Source organism: Peromyscus leucopus, chromosome 1, assembly GCF_004664715.2.
Source record: "Peromyscus leucopus breed LL Stock chromosome 1, UCI_PerLeu_2.1, whole genome shotgun sequence".
In the NCBI taxonomy this organism is placed as follows: domain Eukaryota; kingdom Metazoa; phylum Chordata; class Mammalia; order Rodentia; family Cricetidae; genus Peromyscus; species Peromyscus leucopus.
This window is the reverse complement of record NC_051063.1, coordinates 51,005,726-51,027,549: the sequence shown is the minus strand read 5'-3', so window position 1 is coordinate 51,027,549 and position 21,824 is coordinate 51,005,726. Positions and strand designations below refer to the sequence as shown.

General features: G+C 46.1%; 1 protein-coding gene across 1 annotated transcript in view; it reads left to right on the top strand.

Annotated features, from left to right (window-relative positions):
* The window catches only part of Pkd2l1 (polycystin 2 like 1, transient receptor potential cation channel), a 36,345-nt gene that overhangs the window by 10,129 nt on the left and 4,392 nt on the right, over positions 1-21,824 (top strand). The window contains exons 5-12 of the mRNA XM_028888840.2: positions 14,912-15,039; positions 15,399-15,652; positions 17,330-17,554; positions 17,720-17,948; positions 19,332-19,502; positions 19,657-19,838; positions 20,142-20,262; positions 21,512-21,610. Of these exons, the coding sequence (XP_028744673.2) occupies positions 14,912-15,039; positions 15,399-15,652; positions 17,330-17,554; positions 17,720-17,948; positions 19,332-19,502; positions 19,657-19,838; positions 20,142-20,262; positions 21,512-21,610 (1,409 nt within the window). The remainder of the gene's footprint in view (positions 1-14,911; positions 15,040-15,398; positions 15,653-17,329; positions 17,555-17,719; positions 17,949-19,331; positions 19,503-19,656; positions 19,839-20,141; positions 20,263-21,511; positions 21,611-21,824) is intronic.

Sequence of the window (21,824 nt, the reverse complement as noted above, 5' to 3'; positions counted from 1 at the left end):
TGGGGCACTGGTGGAGATAAGAGGACAGAGTCAGTTCTCTCCTTCCACCATGTGGGTTCTAGGGACCAAACTCAGGTTGTCGGGCTTAGCAGCGGTCACCTTTATCTGCTATCTCACCAATCCACCACTCTGCTATCTTTCAGTGGGAATCAAGTTTCAGGCAGAAACTTGCCTCATCAGGATATTAGGAAAAACTGTCTTTCTTAACTGCCCATTTCTAGAACTGATGATGAAAGAAATAGAATATATGGGGGAGACCCAACCAGAGTCTGTAGGTGAGCCCCTGTGTGACTGCTATGATGGGCTGATAAGGCCACCTGATTCAAAGAATGGTGCCACCAGTTATTAGCCAGATAGCTTAGGATGCTTAAATCTCTTGAGCCTTGATCTCCTACTCAAGAGAGGCTGGTATCTGCTTATCTGAAGTTGGTAGAAAACAAAGAGGATACTTAGTGTCTGTCTCAGGCTCTCGAGGAATATCAGTTGCCATTCCACATTAAGGTGCAAGTCAGGCAGGTGCTGAAACCTCCAGTCTGCCTTGCTGTAGGTGAGATCAGGCTCTGGCCCTGCTGGTAGAAAAGGCCAGAAAGAAAAGAGGTTGCTGGTATCAGCTGGCACTAATCCGAGTGCTCGCTCTGCTAAGCAAAGTGCGGATACCGAACAACCCAACTCGCAGAGAACTTCGCTCGTGAGTGAAGGGTCTGGGGTTCAAGGTTCAAGAGGGACAATGAGGCAGATTATCTTTTGGAGTAAAAAGATAAAGGTTTATTAGGTCTGGAGAGATGGATCAGTGGTTAAGGGCACAGGCTGCTCTTCCAGAGGACCCAGGTTCAATGCCCAGCACCCACACTATGCAGCTCACACCTGCCTGTAACTCTAGCTCCAGGGGATCTGATGCTCTCTTCTGGCCTCCAGGCACGCTATTGAATGCATGTGGTGCTTAGTCATACATGTAGACAAAACATTCATACACATAAAATAAAAATAAATAAATTCTCAAAAATAAAAAAAAAACCAAAAAGGTTTATTAGAAGAGTTATTAACACTATGAACAGACAGACAGACCGCTGCATGGTGGAGGCTCTGAGGAGAGTTCAGGCCTCAGTGCCATAAATGGACATCATGGCAGGGACTCTGATGATTGCAGGTCTGTGAGACAGTGGGGATAGCCTTTTATAGATCTCAGAGAAGTCTGCAGCCAGGCTGCCGCTGATTCTCCAGCAGGCAGCGGGGAAGGGGATAAAAAGGGGTGCATGTCAGCATTGGCAGGGTGCCAAGTGGTCTGCTGACAATTTTATGTCAGTCTGACACAATCCAGAGTTGTTTGGGAAGCAGGAACCTCAACTGAGAAAATGCCCCAATTAGACCGGCCCATGAGAAAGACCGTGGTTCGCTTTTTGAATTGATGATGAATGTAGAAATACCCAGCTCAGCCAGGCGGTGGTGGCGCACGCCTTTAATCCCAGCACTTGGGAGGCAGAGCCAGGCGGATCTCTGTGAGTTCGAGACCAGCCTGGGCTACCAAGTGAGTTCCAGGAGAGGCGCAAAGCTACACAGAGAAACCCTGTCTCGAAAACCAAAAAAAAAAAAAAAAAAAGAAAAAAAAAAAAAAAAGAAATACCCAGCTCACTGTAGGGTGCGCCATTCCTGGGTGGTGGTCCTGGGTGCTATAAGAAAGCAGGCTGAGCAAGCCATGAGAAGCAAGCCAATAAGCAGCATCCCTCCATGGCCTTTATATATGCTCCTCCTTCCATTTCTGCCTTGACTTCCTGCTCTGACTTCCCTGGATGATGGACTACAAGCTGTAGAAGGAAACAAATCCTTTCCTTCCAAAGGTGCTTTTGGTCACTGCGCTTTTCATCACAGCAACAGAAACCCTAATGAAGACAGGCATCCTTTGATATTGGGTGCCTGGCAACCTCACTCCAGAAAGAGAGAAATCTGGGCACCTAGGGAGTCATGGCAGCAGGCTTTTGGTCTGGAGCTTGCAGGCAGCTGGAAAGCCAGGGGGAGAAAGGTATCTTGGCCTTAGCCACAGTCTTGGCTGGATTCTAGCAATGGGTAAGATGGAGTCATCAGTGTGAATGGCAGGCTGTTGGAAGGTAGTCTGTAGAAAGATCTTTGAGACTATGAAATAAGGTACACAGGTGAGAAGTTCTAATAACAAACTCTGTGTTCTGGGTGGTGGCAGCAGCTGTCAGGCTTGGGTGACGTCTGAGGCCTGGGTGGAGGTTCTGGCCCCAGAAATAAGGGATAGGGCAACGGTTCTTGAAGGTGTGCTTAGAGGAGCCCGGGGCTTTCTGTGACCTTTTCAGGGACAGTGTAAGGGCTTCTCTTACCCAATGACATAATTGTGTAAGGTCATAATTTCTTCCACCTCAGCCAAAGCAACAGATTGTGACACATTGAGTACTAAAGCTGATATGAGAATTAAGTAATCGTCTACTAAGCTAAGCACTCAGGGACATGTAAATTCTAATGCAATGTTGTCTTTTTCAGTAAAAAAACAATTGGTTTTTCTTTTTAGAGAATATAGTAGTTATAAGTACAAATGTTATTTATGTTTACATGCATTGTGTTTATCATCTTTTTGTTTGTTTGTTTGTTTTTGAGACAGGGTTTCTCTGCGTAGTTTTGGTGCCTGTCCTGGATCTTGCTCTGTAGACCAGGCTGGCCTTGAACTCACAGAGATCCACCTGGCTCTGCCTCCCGAGTGCTGGGATTAAAGGTGTGCGCCACCACTGCCCGGCTCACCTTTTTTTTTTTAATGCTAGGGATTAAACCCAGGGCCTTATGCTTGCTTAGCATATGCTCTGCCACCAAGCTACGTCCCCAGCCTCTCATAGTCTGGAGGGAAAAGCAGATGAGACAAGAATAAGATCCTGGCCATTCACACACTCATTCATTCAAACATTTATCAAGTTTTATTATGTATGAGACCCCAGGATGGCTGTTAAGGGCCTGAAATATACCAAACACATCTGCCTTTGAGGAACAAGAGACTCTGACGTGTAATCAACAGTGACATCCATTGTGATGGTGCATGATGGAAGACTGATCCAGAACCATGACAGGATGTGGGAGCAAAGAGGCCGGGGGAGACCTGGGAATTTTGCAGGTCTCAGAGGCCAATGTCCATTGAAGTCTGAGGAAGCATTGTCAGGTAGTCCCGGAGTCACGGCCATCTGCTTGCTTGTTTATTGGTGACAGTGGGCGTCTCTACCTGGCTATGTTATCTGTTGGAGGATGAAGCATTAACCCCTAAAGCTGCAGGCTAGGAATATGCAAGACCTTTGCCATACACCCCAGCTCACAGGAAGTAGGAAACCAGAGAGGGAGGCATGTCCTTCACTTCTATGACATGAATCAGAAATTGTAAGTGGAAGTCTGTCCCTCCACTCCCATCCTGCTGCCTAGAACTTATTTAAATTTTATCACACTTAGATACAATGAAAGCTTCATAATGTAGCATTTGGTTGGACAGAAATGAAGCCCACATAACATTATATTATCATGAAGAAGAGCGGGAAAGGCATTTCCAAGGGACTGCCAGTCTGTGCCAGACAACATGAGAAGAAACCTTGTAGCTTGGCACCAGGACCAACAATGGTAAACGTAAATGGAGAAATCAGGGTCCTGCCCAAAATAGACCTCCCAAGATCAAAGTCACCGGAGAGACTGGTGAAAGTTTTTTTTTTTTTTTCCTACTGTGACAAGATGTCACGCTGATTAGCGAAGGAATTGTGAAAGTATTATTGGAGGCTGTAGGGAAGGCATAAGAAAAGGTAGACTCTTGACATTGGAATCTAGTCCTCCAAGAAAGCAGAAACTCGAAAATAGTTGCCCTTATCTCTCCTCAACCCCAATTATGTATTCGATAAAGGCCACACTAAGTCCAATTTGTCAAGAAATAGCCAGTCTTTCCAGAGACCTTCTCAGCAAGCCAAGTGCCCAGAGGGGCTCACGAAGAAGCCTTCAGAGGTGCGGAGAGATGTCTAGGCCTGTCAACTCCAGCCACCAGAGAACGGTGGTGCAGTGGAGGCTGCCCACGCAGGATGGCTGTGAGGGTGGGGATGGAAGAGACACAGACCCCCCCCCCGGGCAGCAGGAGCGGCTCTGAAACCTGCCATTCTCCTCAGCTTGTTAGCAAAGAGCGATGGGCTTTGGGTCTGAACATGTTTTCTCTCCTTGCTAGTTAATTTCTGCAATTCTTTGTAAATGCTGGAATGGGCCCCTTGTCTGAAGTGGGACTGGGAGAGATGTCCCCGACCCTGGGGGCTTTCTGTTGCAATGCTCCACTGCTTGATCCCTTGGTTGTTCAGAGTCCTTTTCTTTTCATGTAATCCCGTCTGTTGAGATTTACAAATACTTTCTGAGCTGTTGGTGTTCTATTTTAGACGTTTTGCAGGGACCTGGAGAGATGGCACACCAATGAGGAACGTGTGTTCCTCTCCTACCAGGAGTTCGATTCCTAATACTCCCCTCAGGTGACTCACAGCCACTTTTAACTCCAGCTCTGGGTGTGTATGGGGGTCCCACACCTCTGACCTCCACAGGCAGAATGCACACACATGCACATACCTGTCCCCTCCCCCTGCAACACATGCATACACATAGCTAAAAATAATTTAAAAAATGTTCAAAAAAAAGCAAGCTTCAGAACCACACAGAGTCATAAGGGGTCATTTGTTCAGAAAATAATTTTGCCAACCCAATGTCTTGAAGGTAACCCCTGTGTTTTCTATGAAAGTTTCAGTGTTTCTGGTTTTAAATTCAAGTCTTTGATGTCTTTTGAATTGATTTTTTTTTTGTACAAGGTGAAAGGTATAAATCTAATTTCATTCTTCTGTAGGTAGTAATCAAGTTTACCCACCCCATTTGTTGCATAAATTTTTTCTAAGGTATGTTTTTGCCTCCTTTGGCCATAGCTTTGCCATTTTATTTCTGTATAAATTGGCATGTGCTATGAAAGAGGGGAGAACATTCCAATTCTGTCACTGATTGTTTTGTTTTGTTTTGTTTTGTTTTGTTTTGTTTTGTTTTGGTGGTGGGTAAGTGCATAAAGTGTATTTGATACTGAGAGTGTAAAATGTAACACGAAGCCTCACAGCTTCCGTCCCCAATGCCTGTTCTAACTGTATAGACATCCCTTGAGGTCTATCAGCTTTGGGTCTGGTTAATTTTGGTGTGTTGTTTTTTATTTATTTGAATTTTTTTAAATGATAAAATTAGAAAACATAAACTATCCATTTTCTTTTTAAACATTTTATTATTGCTATTATTGTGTGTGTGTGTGTGTGTGTGTGTGTGTGTGTGTGTGTGTGTGTTTGTTTTGTGGGTGCACATGTGCCAAATGTGCATGTGAGGATCAGAAGACAACTTTCAGGGGTCAAGTTTTCTCCTTCTGCCTGGCTTCAGGGGGTTGAGCTCTCATCATTGGACTTTTTTTTTGTGGGGGGGGGCAGGGGTAATATGGAAAAAAGTGCTTTCTTCCTTCTCTTTCTTTCTTTCTTTCTTTCTTTCTTTCTTTCTTTCTTTCTTTCTTTCTTTCTCTCTTTCTCTCTCTCTCTCTTTCCTTCCTTCCTTCCTTCCTTCCTTCATTCATTCCTTCCTTTCCCTTCCCTCCTCCTTCAATTTATTTTACATCCCAGCCAAAGTTTCCCCTCCCTCCTTTCCTCACAATCCCTCCCCTCACCCCACCCCCTGTCCCCACATCCCAATCCACTCCTGTTCAGGAAAGGGCAGATCTCCCATGGATATCAACAAAGCATGGCATATCAAGTTGCCATAAGACTAAGCACTTCCCCATGTATTAAGGCTGGGCAAGGGGACCCAGTATGATGAATAGGGTCCTAAAAGCCTGCAAAAGAGTCAGAGATGGCCCCTGCTCCCACTGTTAGAGGAGTTCCACAAGAAGACTAAGCTACACAACTGTAACATATGCAGATTGTCCAGGTCAGTCCCTTGCAGGCTCCCTGGTTGTCAGTTCAGTCTCCATGACCTCTGGTGAGCCCAGGTTAGTTGATTCTGTGGGTTTTCTTGTGGTGTCCTTGACCCCTCTGACTCCTACAATCCTTTCCCCCCTCTTCTGCAGGATTCCCAAGTTCTGCCTAATGTTTGGCTGTGGGTCTGCATCTGTTTCCATCAGTTACTGGGTGAAGCCTCTCTGATGACCAATCTATGAGTATAGCAGAATATCATTAGGCATCATTACACGGACTTTTTTTTCTCCAGTTGTGTTTGGTTCTATCCTAGGTCTCTGGGCCATCCATTTTCTGTGTCCTGGTGCTCCGGGCAATGTCAGGGGTGGGCTTACTCTCCTGGCATGGGTTTTAGGCTGGACTGGTCATTGGTTGACCACTCCCTCAATCTCTAGGCCACCCTTACCCCAGTACGTCCCATTGGCAGGACAGACTGTAGGTCGAAGGTCATGTGGCTGGGTTGGTTTCCCACTCCTTCTGCTGGAAGGCTTGCCTGGTCACAGGAGATGGCCAGTACCATCGGGCCTTTGCAGCAAGCACTTTAACCTGCTAAACCACCTCGCTAGCCTGAAACACCCAATTTCTGACACAGGAGTAGAGGAGGTCATTAAGAGAGCTACACATTTACTGCCAGAGGTGGCCCAGCTCTCCAAAGGTCACTGTCAGCTGGTGCAGGGAACGGATCCTGATCCTGCCCAAGGAGAGGCTGGCTAGAAGGGCACACCTGTGTTCTGTTCAGTCGTAATTAGGGGCAGGAAGGCATCCTGCAGCACTTGGTGGCCCGTGTGGCAGTTCCTGGGAAAGAAGCACAAAGCACTGTGCCTGTTGCTCTGAGCTGGGCTCGTCTCCCAGCAGTTCAAAAGACAGGACTAGACTGTCTCCAAGCACAGGAACAGATAAAATCAGGTTCTTACCCAAGCTCCCGATGATGGTGATTAATAATGATTTCAACACTCAGGCTTCTTTAGCAACCATGTATTTTATGCCCTGCCCATGTCTGAAAGGGACATGGGTGGGGCATGTGTATGTACATTAAAAAGCACAGCTATAATAGAGTATAACCCACTAGAACTATAATAAAGGACATAGCGTAAGAACTAGGAAAAGATAAGAGAGGAAAAGAAATTGTACCAGGAAACGTATAATAAATAAAGATTGTTGATGAGAACAAAGCCTGAGACTCCTGGGTAGTCAAAGTAAGGAAGAGAACATGAGTAATTTATATAGTTTTCATTGCTGAGTAAAGAAATAAAAAAGAAAAGCACTCCAATTAATAACAAGATGTAAACTTCAGGAGAGTTGGTGTTGGCCATTTTGATATGCAGCATATGGACTATAAAATTGATCTTAAAATGTTAAAAATTAGAGGTACTTTTCTTACAATTGCCTCCTTTAATCCGTGTTTAATACTCATAAAGTAAATATGTACATATATACATATATATACATACATACATATATATATAACTTTTTGTATTCTGAAGACCTATATTTACCTATTTTTAAAAAAGCTTGGGAATGTTCAAGATGAGTAGTAGGCATGTACTAGAATTTCACCCACAGCTAGTTTGGTCAGCAGGGTTCCATTAGTAAAGTTAAGAATGTCTTGATTGATCTAAGGCTCCTATTTAGGTGGTGAACCTGTGAGCTTGCACTTTCTGAGTCAGCTGCTGGAGCTTGCTCATGAGGAGCCTTATAAACTTGCACCGTCCTAGGGGTTTGGGTTGATTCTTTTAATGAGGTTTTTGAAAATTTCATGTAATGAGTTTTGACTATATTTGTTGCCTCCTCCAACTCCTCCCGGATCCATCTCCCCTCCCTGAGTTTTAGAAGGAGAATCAGAGTACCCAGTCAGAGTTAGAGCGGTAGACAGGTCCAGTTAAATAGTGAAGAATGGCACTAAAATCCCTGGTCTTGGCGGTAAGGGAGGCATGAGTCTGAATGTCTGTTCTGCTTGTTTGTTTTGTGATCTTTGAAGAAGTGATTTAACTACATTTTGTTTTGTTTTGTTTTATTTCTTGAGACAGGCTCTCTATAGGTAGCTCTGGCTATCCTGGAACTCACTATTAACAGCATTCTTGACCTTAGTTTATCTGCATGAAATGGAGATGGCAATTCCTACTTTCCCAGGTTTTTGTAAGCCTTGTGGTAGATAATGTATACTAAGCCTGGGGATACCAAGTATCAATCAAGGTGATTATTTTATAACTATGCTTGGGCACCTGTGAATCTGGCTTGAGGCCATGACTATGAAATATGATTTAGCATGCATCACAGCCAAGAAGAGGAGGGGGAGGAGGAAGATGTTATCTGCTCTTGGTGTTCGACCATAACTCCTTTTCCTGGCCTCTGATCTTTCCACAGCATCGCATAAAGTCATTATCTAGTCCCTAAAACCTGCCTGGAATGATGCTGTATAACATAAACTGACATACTGGCGTTCAGCTGTCAAGGTCCAATTCTGAGTTCGTCCATTCCCTAGTCTAGTGTCACCATTTGCAATACATAGAACAATGCACTCCTTCATCAGATCCCGAAGGAAGAGGAAGGCCAGCTCCACCCAGAGCAGGCGGAGCAGCAGACAGCCCTTTATTGACACACCCAGGAGTGAAAGGAGTATTGGGGACAGCGACCATTTCATATCAGAAGACAGTAGTGGCTCAGAAGGGCTGTCTTTTATGGAGCCTGGGTTTTTGCCTCATGAGTTCACTCTTAAATATAGTTCAGTTCTCAGAGCAGTTCATAATCAGCTTACTATGGAGGTGGGCAGATTTGCATCTGAATTTTGACTTTATTAATTTTTTACCTGGGGCAAGTGGCAACCTCTCTGGAGGCTGGAAAATGGGGGTCATGATAGCACTCACTGTCTAGTTCATTGTCCCACGAAATGAAAAAGCACGTCAAGTGCACAACCCAGGATGCTCCCAGAATTGGTGTGCACAGGCAAGAGTGGGCACTCTGGTCACTTCTCTTCTTGGATAGAAAAGGATGACAATGAGATGGAGTCCTTATCGGAGATCTCTGAGCCCGGTGTTCCAGGTAGACAAGCTGCTTCTTCACAGGAAAGTCAACCTGGGATCCGTATTACCTGAGTAGAAACTGATGGGAAGCAATGCAGACACTAAGAAAAGCCAACACATGCTTTGCAGGATTCTTCTGCCCAGTGCCCCTGCTGTGACATCTAGTGGTTCAGGCGGGCAATGAACTCTGTGGTTTTCCCCCGGGGAAACTTCAAATTCCAGGGAGATTTTAAGAGCTCCCGGAAGAGGTATAATTCCTTTCCATCCCTAATCTTAAGACTCACTGAACTAGATGATGGGGAAACCTCTCGATGTCTGCATGAAGGACAAGTGTGACTGACCACCTGACTGCCCCAGGTCACAGCAGTGGCTCTCCACATGCGGTCCCTGAACCTACAGCATGGATGGCACAGGGGACTTATTAGAAACACACATGGTGAGCCCCGCACGGTGCTACGGCAATGCCCTTTAACAAGCTTCTCTGTCACATACCACAGGTGGCTTGTGGGTAAGATACAGAGGAGCGAATGCGACAGGCACTAAAATCTCTGTCCCTTGGAGCAGCCCTGGGCTTTTCTGATCTTCACTTGGATTCAGACCCCAGCAGCCTCCAAATTTGATGTTTATTTTTTAAACTGTGCTTCCCTTCCAAGGCATTGCAGAAGTCGGGCATTGAACCCAGGCCTGGTTCACCATAGACAGGTGCTCTACCACTCAGTGACAGCCCAAGTCTCCCCATTCAGTTTTCTGAATGAATGACCACGAGGGAGACTAACCTCACGCTGTGAAGTTGGGGGACAACTGAAATTCCTGTTAGGTGAGCCAAGGTCTGGCTTCACTGATCTCACCCAAGTCTTGAGTGAATTACTGTATCTCTTTTAAACCAAGGAATGTTCCAGATTCTTTTCAAACCTATTAAATAAAAGTTATCTTCAACTATTTTATTATATTGCTCATGGGTCAAATACAGTTTGAAAATGATTCACTTCATTTTTACTCTGTATTTTGGTGTTTTAAAAAAACACTTGCGCCGGGCTGTAGTGGCACACGCCTTTAATCCCAGCACTTGGGAGACAGAGGCAGGCGGATCTCTGTGAGTTCGAGGCCAGCCTGGGCTATCAAGTGAGTTACAGGAAAGGCACAAAGCTACACAAGAGAAACCCTGTCTCGAAAAACAAAAACAAAAACAAAAACAAACAAACAAACAAAAAAACACTTGCATGGGAGTCTAGGGAGATTGCTCTTCCAAAGGACCAGAGTTTGATTCCCATCTACATCAAGTGGCTTACAAACACCTATAGCTCCAACTCCAGGGGATCCAAGTCTTTGGTTCCCTGGGCACCTGCATATACCCCCACAACAGGCACACACAGATACACATGATAAAAAATAATAAAATAAACCAACCCCCATTCCACTGTTTGTCCAGCAAAGAGTAGCATCTATTGGCCACTCACCAGCGTAACAGTGTAGTCCAAGGTCAGCAGGGAGAGTCCACTGGGCTCTCAGTTCTGCGAGGTGGCTCTCAGCAGCCTGTCTCAGAACACTGCCTGTCTTCCTCCACGTACTGAGGAAAGGTAATCACAGACACAAGTTAGGAGGAAAGCCATGGCTTGGTCATATTAACAGATTGGAAAGGGATAATGCGGAGGGCCAATTTTTTAATGGCATATATTTATATACATAGTGATGTGTTTCACAAAGGCATTTCTTTTTCATTTTTTTCTAATGTGAACTTATTTATTTTGTGTGTGCATGCCTACACATGTCACAGCATGTATGTATAATGTGCCACAGAGGAAAGCTTGTGGGAGTTGGTTCTCTCCATCTACTACATGGGTCATGGGAACTGAACTCATGCCATGAGGCTTGGCTCCAAGTACATTTATCCACTGAAATGTTTTCCCAACCCTCATAAAGATACCTTCATTCAAGTATACCAAAAACTTTGATAATAATATTCCTCAATAACTTTCCCTTTCTCCCTCCTCTAGTCTCTTCCACCTTTACCCATTCCCTGTGTGTGTGTGTGTGTGTGTGTGTGTGTGTGTGTGTGTGTGTGTAAAATCAAGCTAAGATACACATAAGAGAGAAAAAATATTTGATTTTTTTCTTTCTGGGTTTAGTTTTCTTTGCTTAGTATAATAATTTCCAATCCATCAATTTTCCTACAGATGACATAATTTCATTCTTCTTTACAGCTGACTTTATTGTATATGTGCTGTATTTTCTTTATGCCTTCATCTGTTGATGGATGTTCAGGGCAGCTGTGTAACTTGGCATGGAATATAGTGATATAGTAAACATGGATCCGCAGGTGACTCTGTGTTATATTGACTTGGATCCCCTTAGAGATATCCCTAGGCATGGTACAGCCGGATCACACTATAGTTCTAGTTTCAATCTTCTGAGGAGCCTGCGTACTGATTTCCACGGTGGATGGACTCATTTATACCCCATTAGCAGTAGCTAGGGTTTCTTCTCCACTTCCCTTCTCGTCAGCATTTACTGTTGCTGTTTTCCTAATGACGGCCATCCAGCCATCACCAGAGTGTGATGGGGCCTCAGTTAGCTTTGATTCGCATTTCCTTGATGCTAAAGATGTAGGGTATTTTCGTATGCTTATTAGACATTTGTGTTTCATCTTTTGAGAACAGTTTGTTCATTTCATTTGCTCATTTATTGATTAGATTGTTTTACTATTCAATTTTTAAAATTCCTTATGTAGTCTAGATATTAGTATTCTATCAGATGTACAGCTAGTGAAGATTTCCCTCCACCAGGCGGTGGTGGCGCACACTTCTAATCCCAGCACTCAGGAAGCAGAGGCAGGCGGATCTCAGTGAGTTTGAGGCCAGCCTGGTCTACAGAGTGAGACCCAGGATGGCCAGAGCTGTTACATAGAGAAAACTTATCTTGAAGAAAAAAAAAAAAGAAAAGAAAGAAAAGACTTCCCTCCTTACTAAAGGCTGTCTCTCTACTCATTTAATCACTGTCTTTTGTTACACACTTTTATTGTGTTGAGGCCAATCTATGCTTTTATATATATTTGTCTTATGAAATTGGGTGCAACAATATTTGGTGTATATGTGTTTAGAATTGTTATAGCCTCTTAATGAACTATTTCCTTAATCAATATAAATTGACCTTCTTTATCTCTTCTGACTAATTTTTGTTTAAAGTCTACTTTGTCAGATATTAGTATATGAGTTCTGTTAAAAAAGAAAAAAATTTTTTTAAAGGAATTGCTCACAAGAGTCTGGGAAGTCCTACTTTAAAATTTGAATGTAATTATACACATACAGAAAATTATAATGAAGATATAAAGAATTCATACATTTCACCTAGATACTCAAATATAAAGATGCTCCATAGCTCTGTCCCCTCCTCCACTGTATTTTGAAAATAAATTTGAGGACATAATGGTGAAAAACCTCATTATTCCCAAATATTTTAATGTATATTTTCTTAAGATGGTGAATATTCTCTTGTCAAAATTAGGATATTGCCATTGATCTAGTACTTTCATTTAATGAACAAACCTTACTACAATTTCACTAACTATTTTACTAGTAGCTATTATAGCAAAAGAGAGACTATGACCCAGGATCTATTTCAGAAGCTCATACTACATGTTATTTTCAGTCTTTCATCTTGTTAAACAAACAAACAAGCAAAACCCCAAACTCAGCCAGGTGTGGTGGCACATGTCTTTCATCCCAGCACACAGGATGCCAAGGCTGGCAGATCTCTGTGAGTTCAAGGACAGCCTGGTCTACATAGGAAGTTCCGTGGCAGCCAGAACTACATAGAGTGACCCTGTCTCAAAAACAAAACAAACAAAATACCACCGAGTAACAAGATAAATAATAATGTCAAGTTAGAACCCCCAAGGGGAAGAAGCCAAGCATTCTGATAAATAAAATCTCTTCCTGAAAAGAACACCAGAGTCTTAGTCAGTGTTCTATTGCTGGGAAGAGACACCATAACGAAGGCAACTCTTATAAAGGAAAACATTTAATGGGACCTTGCTTACAGTTTCAGAGGTTTAGTCCATTATCATCATGGGGGAGAGCAAGGCATATGGTGTTTTAGCAATAGCTGAGAGCTGTATCCTGATCTGCAGGCAGACACACACACAGACACACACAGACACACACACAGACACACACACACACACACACACACAGACACAAACACAGACACACACACACACACAGACACACACACACATACACACACAGACACAAACACAGACACACACACACACACAGACACAGACACACACACACAGACACAAACACAGACACACACACACAGACACACACACACATACACACACAGACACAAACACAGACACACACACACACAGACACAGACACACACACACAGACACAGACACACACACACACATACACACACACACATACACACAAAGACACACACACAGACACAAACACAGACACACACACACATACACACACACACACAGACAGAGACAGAGACAGAGAGGGAGACAGACAGACAGACAGAGACAGAGACAGAGAGGAGACAGACAGATAGGCAGAGACAGAGAAAGAGAGGTTGAACCTGGCATGGGCTTTTGAAACCTCAAAGCTCACCCTCAGTGACAAACTTCCTCCAACAAGGCCATATCTACTCCGACAAGTCCACACCTCCTAATCTTTCTAATCCTTCTCAAACAGTTCCACTCCCTGGTGACTAAGCATTCAAGTATATGAACCTCTGGAAGCCATTCTTATTCAAACCACCACAATCAGCTAATAAGTGTAGAAGAAGTAATTGATGGAAAAGAAACTCACCATTTGATATTCATCTTAGTAATAGACAAGATTCATCAATGAATACTTTAACCTCATAGATGAAAGATGAATGAGTAATAAGATATTTACATAGTGTCAAACTTTGTTCCAAATGTATATTAATTATAAAAAGGAAAACCATATTTTTACATTGAAGAAACATAGCAGACATTGTTTTTTGTTTGTTTGAGACAGGGATTCCCTGTAGCCCTGGCTGGCCTGGAAATTGCTTTGTAGACTAGGCTGGCTTTGAACTCAGAGATCCACCTGCCTCTGCCTCCCTAGTACTGGGAATAAAGGCATTTGCCACCACACCTGGCAAACATCATCATAAGGGATTAGAATTAACGTCAGTAGTTAGACATCAGCAGACAACTGTATCTTTGAGGCACGTCTCTCTCAAACCCATTGACCTGAATTTAATCCTGAGGAAACCTCAGACAAGCCCAGATTGGGGGACAACCTCTGAAATTAGTGGTATATACATGTTAAACCCCGCCTTTAAGAAGAAAATGCAGAGCTTCTCTATTTTTTGGCACACGGGGCTGGTCTGTGGGCATGAGGGTGGTCGAGGGAGACACTATTATTCAGAGCAGAGGCCAGCTCTTTTCTGATCTGCAAAGCAATGAACCCTGTTTCCAGGAGATGCTGGTGCCCATGCTATGGCTGTCCAATCAATGACTTTAGAAGGTTTCCTTTCCATTGCAAGGTATTTAGCCTGGAATTCAGAGTCAAAAATCAAGAACAAATAACAGGAAATATGTCCCAGTGCAGACATCTTTTGGCTCTGGCAAATAAGTACTAAGCAGTTAATCTGAGTGTAGGGAGAAAAGTGAGATTCCAGAATGGCAATGCCAACAGAGAATTACAAGTAGAGTGCAGCTCTTCTAGGTGACCTTGCAGTCACATTCTTCCCTAAAGCATCTCCTGGCTTCCCTAGTGGCACCATCACCCTCCCCAGACAATTCCAGGGGGAAGGTCTGGTGGGATCCCAACCGAAGTGCATATCTGAGCCCAAGACAGTGAGATTTCTCAACTCCTCTGGGGAGATGGACCTTGAGGACATGCCTCTCGGGTTATATTCTAGTGACCTACGGAATGACAAGCTCTAGTGCCTATTACTACACCAAAGTGATGTCTGAGCTGTTCCTACATACCCCATCAGACTCTGGGGTCTCCTTCCGGACCATCAGCAGCATGGCAGACTTCTGGGATGTAAGTATGGCACTGCCTTCCCCCTCCCTCTCCTTAATGGTCTGAGACACAGGCCAGAGTCCAGGGAGGTCTGGAACCGGGGAAAATTAAAGACTAAAGCTGAATTAACAGCGTGGACCAGAGTTCAGCTGGAGGTTGGAGAGAGATGGGGGTGTTGATTGGAGGTTGACCAGCAAGAGTAAGACCAGAGTTTGGGTCAGACGGGAAGCTGAACTTCAAATCACAGTATTTTAGTCAAGTTCAGAAGGTCAGCTGTGAGGGTCCAAAAACAGGCGAGTTGAAGGCCAGGGAATGAGGGTAAATGTCATGCACTGGGTTAGGAGGAGGCTGGACCAGGCCCAACCCAGGTTCTGGTCCAGTTTGCTCAGGGCCCACTCCTGGACAGTTTGTACTGGACAAAGTGGTACAACAATCAGAGCCTGGGTCGTGGTTCCCACTCCTTCATCTACTATGAGAACCTGCTGCTGGGAGCCCCGAGGTTGCGGCAGCTGCGGGTGCGCAACGACTCCTGTGTGGTTCACGAGGACTTCCGTGAGGACATTTTGAACTGCTACGATGTCTACTCTCCGGACAAGGAAGAGCAGCGCCCTTTTGGGCCTCTCAATGGCACAGCGTGAGTGAGCCCCTGCCAAAAGCACAGGGCCACCCCTTTGAGCTTGCCATCAGCCCAGGGTGTGGGAAAAACTTGTATGGAACTTAAAAACCTTAAGGGTGGGCATCTTAGGAGACTTGGAGACCGCCCCTAAGTCCCAACGATGACTCTTTGAGGACACGCATTTTGGTGTGTGTTGTTCAGGGGTGGAGGAGGCAGGTTAGCAGAAAAGACACAGCCTTGTTCCCACACATAGGTGCCAGTTCCACCCTTCCTGGAAGGCAGAGTCCCTTGGGGTGTGTGGCCCATGAATGAAGTTCATGCAGCCATCCAAGTCATGGTCGGAGAGTTTGACTCCTGGGTCCTGATGCAGGAAGCAGAAAGGGGTGGAAGATGGATGAGGGAGGAAGAGAGGAAAGGAGGAGGGCAGGGAGGAAGAGAGGAAAGGAGGAGGGCAGGGAGGATGGGAAAGGAGGAGGGTAGGGAGAATGGGGAAGGAGGAGGGTAAGGAGGGCAAGGAAAGGAGGAGGGTAGGGAGGAAGGGGAGGAGGAGGATAGGAGGAGGGTAGGGAGGATGGGGAAGGAGGAGGGTAGGGAGGATGGGGAAGGAGGAGGGTAGGGAGGATGGGGAAGGAGGAGGGGGGGGGGGGGGGGGGGTAGGGAGGAGGGAAGGAGGAGGGTAGGGAGGAAGGGGAAGGAGGAGGGTAGGGAGGAAGGGAGGAAGGAAGGGAGGAGGGGTAGGGAGGAAGGGAGGGGAAGGAAGGGAGGGTAGGGAGGAAGGAGGAAGGAGGAGGGTAGGGGAGGATGGGGAAGGAGGAGGGTAGGGGAGGGAGGATGGGGAAGGAGGAAGGGTAGGGAGGAAGGGGAAGGAGGAGGGTAGGGAGGAAGGGGAAGGAGGAGGGTAGGGAGGACAGGGAAGGAGGAGGGTAGGGAGGACAGGGAATGAGGAGGGTAGGGAGGACGGAGGAAGGAGGAGGGTAGGGAGGACAGGGGAAGGAGGAGGGTAGGGAGGACAGGGAAGGAGGAAGGTAGGGAGGAAGGAGAAGGAGGAGGGTAGGGAGGATAGGGAAGGAGGAGGGTAGGGAGGATGGGGAAGGAGGAGGGTAGGGAGGATGGGGAAGGAGTAAGTAGGAGAGAAATGGGGGTGGGGAGGCTAGAATAAGGAATCCTGGGCCTGGCCAGCCAGCTATAGAACCACGGGAACTAGAAAATCATTTCTGGATTTATGGCCCAAGTGCTTCCTTCACGTACACTACACAGCCTGGGCCCAATAGTGCATTTTACCTAGTGAAAAAAGGGAGACACTTACAATTGAGTTTCAGGGATATCACTGGATAGCTAGCTATCTTGGGATTCTCTGAATCTCCATTTCCTCTACTGCAAAATATGGGCAGTATTTTCCCTCTCTTTCCAAACAACTGTTAGTAGCAAACAAAATGATATATGTGAAGCATCTGTTGTATGTGATATTATGTGCACTATATGTGACATTACATACAAGGTGTATAAGACACGTTTCTCAAAATTATGTATGTATCACATATAACACATGCACACATATACATGTATAGTGCAGTAAGTATATATAGATACACAATGCATGTGGAACTGTGAAGCCAGGCATTCATAATTGCCTTGGGGCTGAGTGTTTAGCCTGGTTCTGACCTCTTTGCAGAGATGGCATTTTCTCTTCTGCAGGTGGACATACCATTCACAGAGTGAGCTGGGGGGCTCCTCCCACTGGGCCAGGCTTACAAGCTACAGTGGGGGTGGCTACTACTTGGACCTTCCAGGATCCCGACAAGCCAGTGCAGAGGCCCTCCAAGGCCTTCAGGAGGGGCTGTGGCTAGACAGGGGCACTCGGGTGGTCTTCATCGACTTCTCTGTCTACAATGCCAACATCAACCTTTTCTGTATTCTGAGGTAAGCACCCTTCCCCCACCATATCTCTCTGTCCACGGTTTCTGGTCCATCTGATGCGCTCGAGACCTTTCCCGACCCGGTACCCTGTGGTGGACGTGAAGAGCCAGGGAAACAGGAGGAACTGTCCCAGCCCGGTCCCCATTAGCCCTCTCACCTTCCTCACAGACTGGTGGTAGAGTTCCCAGCCACAGGAGGGGCCATCCCGTCCTGGCAAATCCGCACAGTTAAGCTGATCCGCTATGTGAGTAACTGGGACTTCTTCATCGTGGGCTGTGAGGTCATCTTCTGTGTCTTCATCTTCTACTACGTGGTGGAGGAAATCCTGGAAATCCACCTGCACCGGCTTCACTACTTCAGCAGCATCTGGAACATTCTGGACCTGCTGATCATCTTGGTGAGGGACTTGAGATGTACTGGAGGGGGGCGAGACCTCTGCTTTGATAGGGGGTCCAAGTTCTTCCCTTTGGAGACTCAAGCCCTCCTTTGGACTTGGTAGAAGCACTGTGCCAAGTCTCCCCGAGAGAAAGGTTGATGCTCCCTGGCTCAGACTTTGGGAAAACTTGCCCTGCACATCTCCCCTCCTCCCCACCCATGAATGGGTCCTCCTTTTTCCTTTATGCAAATCTTTTCAGAATCTCTCCTGCCTTTTGTTTTATGACCTGACCTTTTGAGAATCCTACTGTTTCTCTTTTATATTTGAATACTCTGGCCCTTCTTTATCATCTCCTTCCTGTTAACAAGACACATTTGTTTTGTTGTTTTATTTTTACATTTATTTGTGTGGATGTGTGTGCATGTGTGCCTGTGTGTGCGAATGTGCCTGTATATGTATGTACACATGCAACAGTGTGTTTGTAGAAGTCAGAGGACACCTTATAAGATTCTCTCTTTCTACCATGTGGGTCCCCTAGATCAAACAAACTCAGGTGGCCAGGCTTGGCAGGAAGTGTCTTTACCTGCTGAACCATCTCACTGGCCTGTAGACGAATTTCTAAACAGTCCCATCAAATAAGAAACACAGAGCCACACACAGAAGCAATAGCCAAAGAGATCAGAGAACTAGGGAAGAGCCACGGCTACCTTATCTTACCATCTCACTGCCGTTGCTTCCCCAGAGAGTTTCTTCCCATCTAACTTGTGTTTTTTATTGCCTTTCTGTTCTGTCTTGTTATTGGCTCTAAGCCGAGCCACATGCTTCCTTATCACTGCCTGTCTATATAGACCTCCAGGTCTCTATGGTTGGCACTAGGATTAAAGGTTCATGTCACCATGCTTGACTGTGTCCTTGACCACACAGACACTCTGCCTGCCATGCAATCGGACCTAGGGCCTGTGCTACCACCGCTGCCTGACTCCTGTTTATGGCTATGAGACCTTGCTATGTGACCTCTGATCTCCAGGCAAACTTTATTTATTAACATACAAATAAAATCACACTTCAGCACAATTAAAATGTCACCACACTGGCCCACACATTTATTTCTTTTGACCAAGGCTTGGGAGTGATGGGGATGTGGAGACATCACATTCCTCAGTACCACTTCCCCATAGTTCTTTACAAACTTCCAATTTCCTATGGCCCCAAAGCCCTCTCTTGGGCTGTCGGGAATTTAAGCTGCTCCCTGGTCACCCACTCTGTTCCATCTGGACCTCAGTTAGTGAACATCTCAGCGGAGACTTTCTTGCCCCGGCTCTCCTCTGGGAGCTCCTCTTTGAACTTCCCTTAAGGTCCCTTTGACTTCTCTGACACCCCCCCCCCATGCCTCCTGTGTGACAGCTCTCCATCGTGGCCGTGGGGTTCCACATATTCCGAACCTTGGAAGTCAACCGACTGATGGGAGAGCTCCTGCAGCAGCCAGACACTTACGCAGACTTCGAGTTCCTGGCCTTCTGGCAGACACAGTACAACAATATGAATGCTGTCAACGTTTTCTTTGCCTGGATCAAGGTACCCGGGACTCGCCTCCCACCTCTGCCCCAAGGCTGTCCCTCACCTTCCTCCGCGTGGGTCTCGTTCTTCTGGTCTGATCTGGTACCTCCATCGGTCCCTGGAGTGTTCCGTGCTTTTCACCTTTTCTCTTGTTTCGCCATGACCCTTGCAGATCTTCAAGTACATCAGCTTCAACAAGACCATGACCCAGCTCTCCTCCACACTGGCTCGCTGTGCCAAGGACATCCTGGGCTTCGCTGTCATGTTCTTCATTGTCTTCTTCGCCTATGCCCAGCTGGGCTACCTGATTTTCGGGACCCAAGTGGAGAACTTTAGCACTTTCGTCACCTGCATGTGTGTGTCCTGTCGTCCCCCCCCCCCCCCGCCCCTGGGCCCCTCTCTCTCCAGCTCCCAGGGTGTGTGCAACTTGAGGAAGAGGGACATGTGTAGGGGCATGTCAATGCTTAAAGTTTCTGAGAGGGCCCTAAAGTTCAGGTTTGTGCTCAAGTCATTTACAGGCCATCTGTGTCTATGATATCGCATTTATTGCGTTAGGTGCAGTGAGGGGTCTGTTTGTGGTTGGGAAAGTGGGATGGGGTATGAATTGGGGCAAATGTTTGTCTAGGCTCTGGGTGAAGCCCTGATCTGATCTCTCAGTTTCACTCAGTTCCGGATAATCCTTGGGGATTTTGACTACAATGCCATCAACAATGCCAACCGAATCCTGGGTCCTGTGTACTTCGTCACCTACGTCTTCTTCGTCTTCTTCGTGCTCCTGGTGAGGGTCCTTCTGAGGGCTGGGGGCCTAGAGGGCCTCCAAGTGGGCTTGACCCCACAGGCCTCCCACTTAGGATTATAACTGGTTTCTCACAGCATGGGGGAAAGTGTGTGGAGGTGGAGTTCTTCTGGGATTTCTGAGAGCTGGTTAAGGTGACAGTGACACCAGATGGCCAGGTAGTGTGAGGGACATAAAGGAAACTGCGCATTCTCCTGGGAAAACCGACTTCTCATCTTCCAAGGATAGAAAGGGAGTAGGGAAATGCCTCATGAAGAGCAGGAGAGACTTCTAGAAGCCTCTGTGCCTGTTCTCCAAGAGGCCCTTTCCTCTGTGGCGTTCATGATGGTTTCTATTGCCAGTGTTTGCTGGTAGTTCTCTCTTGCCAATGGGGAAATAGCTGAGATTTATTTTTTAGATGTATTTATTTTATGTGTATGTGTTTTGCTTATATGTATGATGTATGCATATGCAGCATGTGTGTGCCTGGTGCCTGCAGAGGTTAAAAAAAGAGTTGAGCTCCCTAGATTCGGAGTTCCAAATGGCTTTGAGCTATGGCATGGGTGCTGGGAACTGAACTATGGTCATCTGTAAGAGCAACAAGTGCTCTAAAGTGCCAAGCCACCTCTCCAAGTCCCTGAGTGTGGTTTTTATTAATATAAAAGGAAAGTATCCTTATTTGATTAACTGATGGGGACACAGGCATGGGATTGGGCTCGATGGTAAAGAAGAGAGCACATTTGTACTTTCACATTGAACAATGACGACTTCAGTGATTGGTGGGCCCTTGTGTAGGGGAGGTCTAGGACATATGTTGGGATATCTTGGTGTTTAGCAAGGTCACTGCGGTATCTGAGAATGAACCTCAAGCAGATGAAGGAACATGATCTGTCCTTGACAGAAATGTGCCAAAGGGTGGACTTTCAGGCTCTTGAGAGGCAGGTATGGGTGGACTACAGTGCTGAGATTGAGAGCATTGGTTTGTTTGTTTGTTTGTTTTGTTTTGTTTTTTAAACATGTGTGTGGGACATAGAGTAAGAAGGCTCAGTGCTTTTAGTGGGATTGAAGGTGAAAACCTGGGTTACAAGCCAGGCATGGTGGTACACACCTTTAATCCCAGCAGGGGAGGCAGAGGCAGGCAGATCTCTGTGGGTTCAAGGCCACACTGGTCTACATAGCGAGTTCTAGGACAGCCAGGCCTACACAGAAAGATCCTGCTTCAAAAATCCCATGTCCATACTTTTTCCTTTAGAACATGTTCCTGGCCATCATCAATGACACATACTCAGAGGTCAAGGAGGAGCTGGCTGGCCAGAAGGATGAGTTACAGCTTTCTGACCTCCTGAAACAGGTGACTCCTCAGTGTCTTTGAGGAGCATGCCTCCCTCTGGGTTTGGCTCCAAGGTGCTGGGCCATGGTAGTGTGTTCTTGCCTGGTGCAGGCAGGTGTCTGTGCTCTTGAGAGCCTTTGACTTGCTCTTGGGGGCTTGAGATTTTTAGGTGGAGGTGGAGGGCCGATGGCCGTGAGGACCATGTGGGGACTCCTGCCTGCTCCCTTTCCCTTTC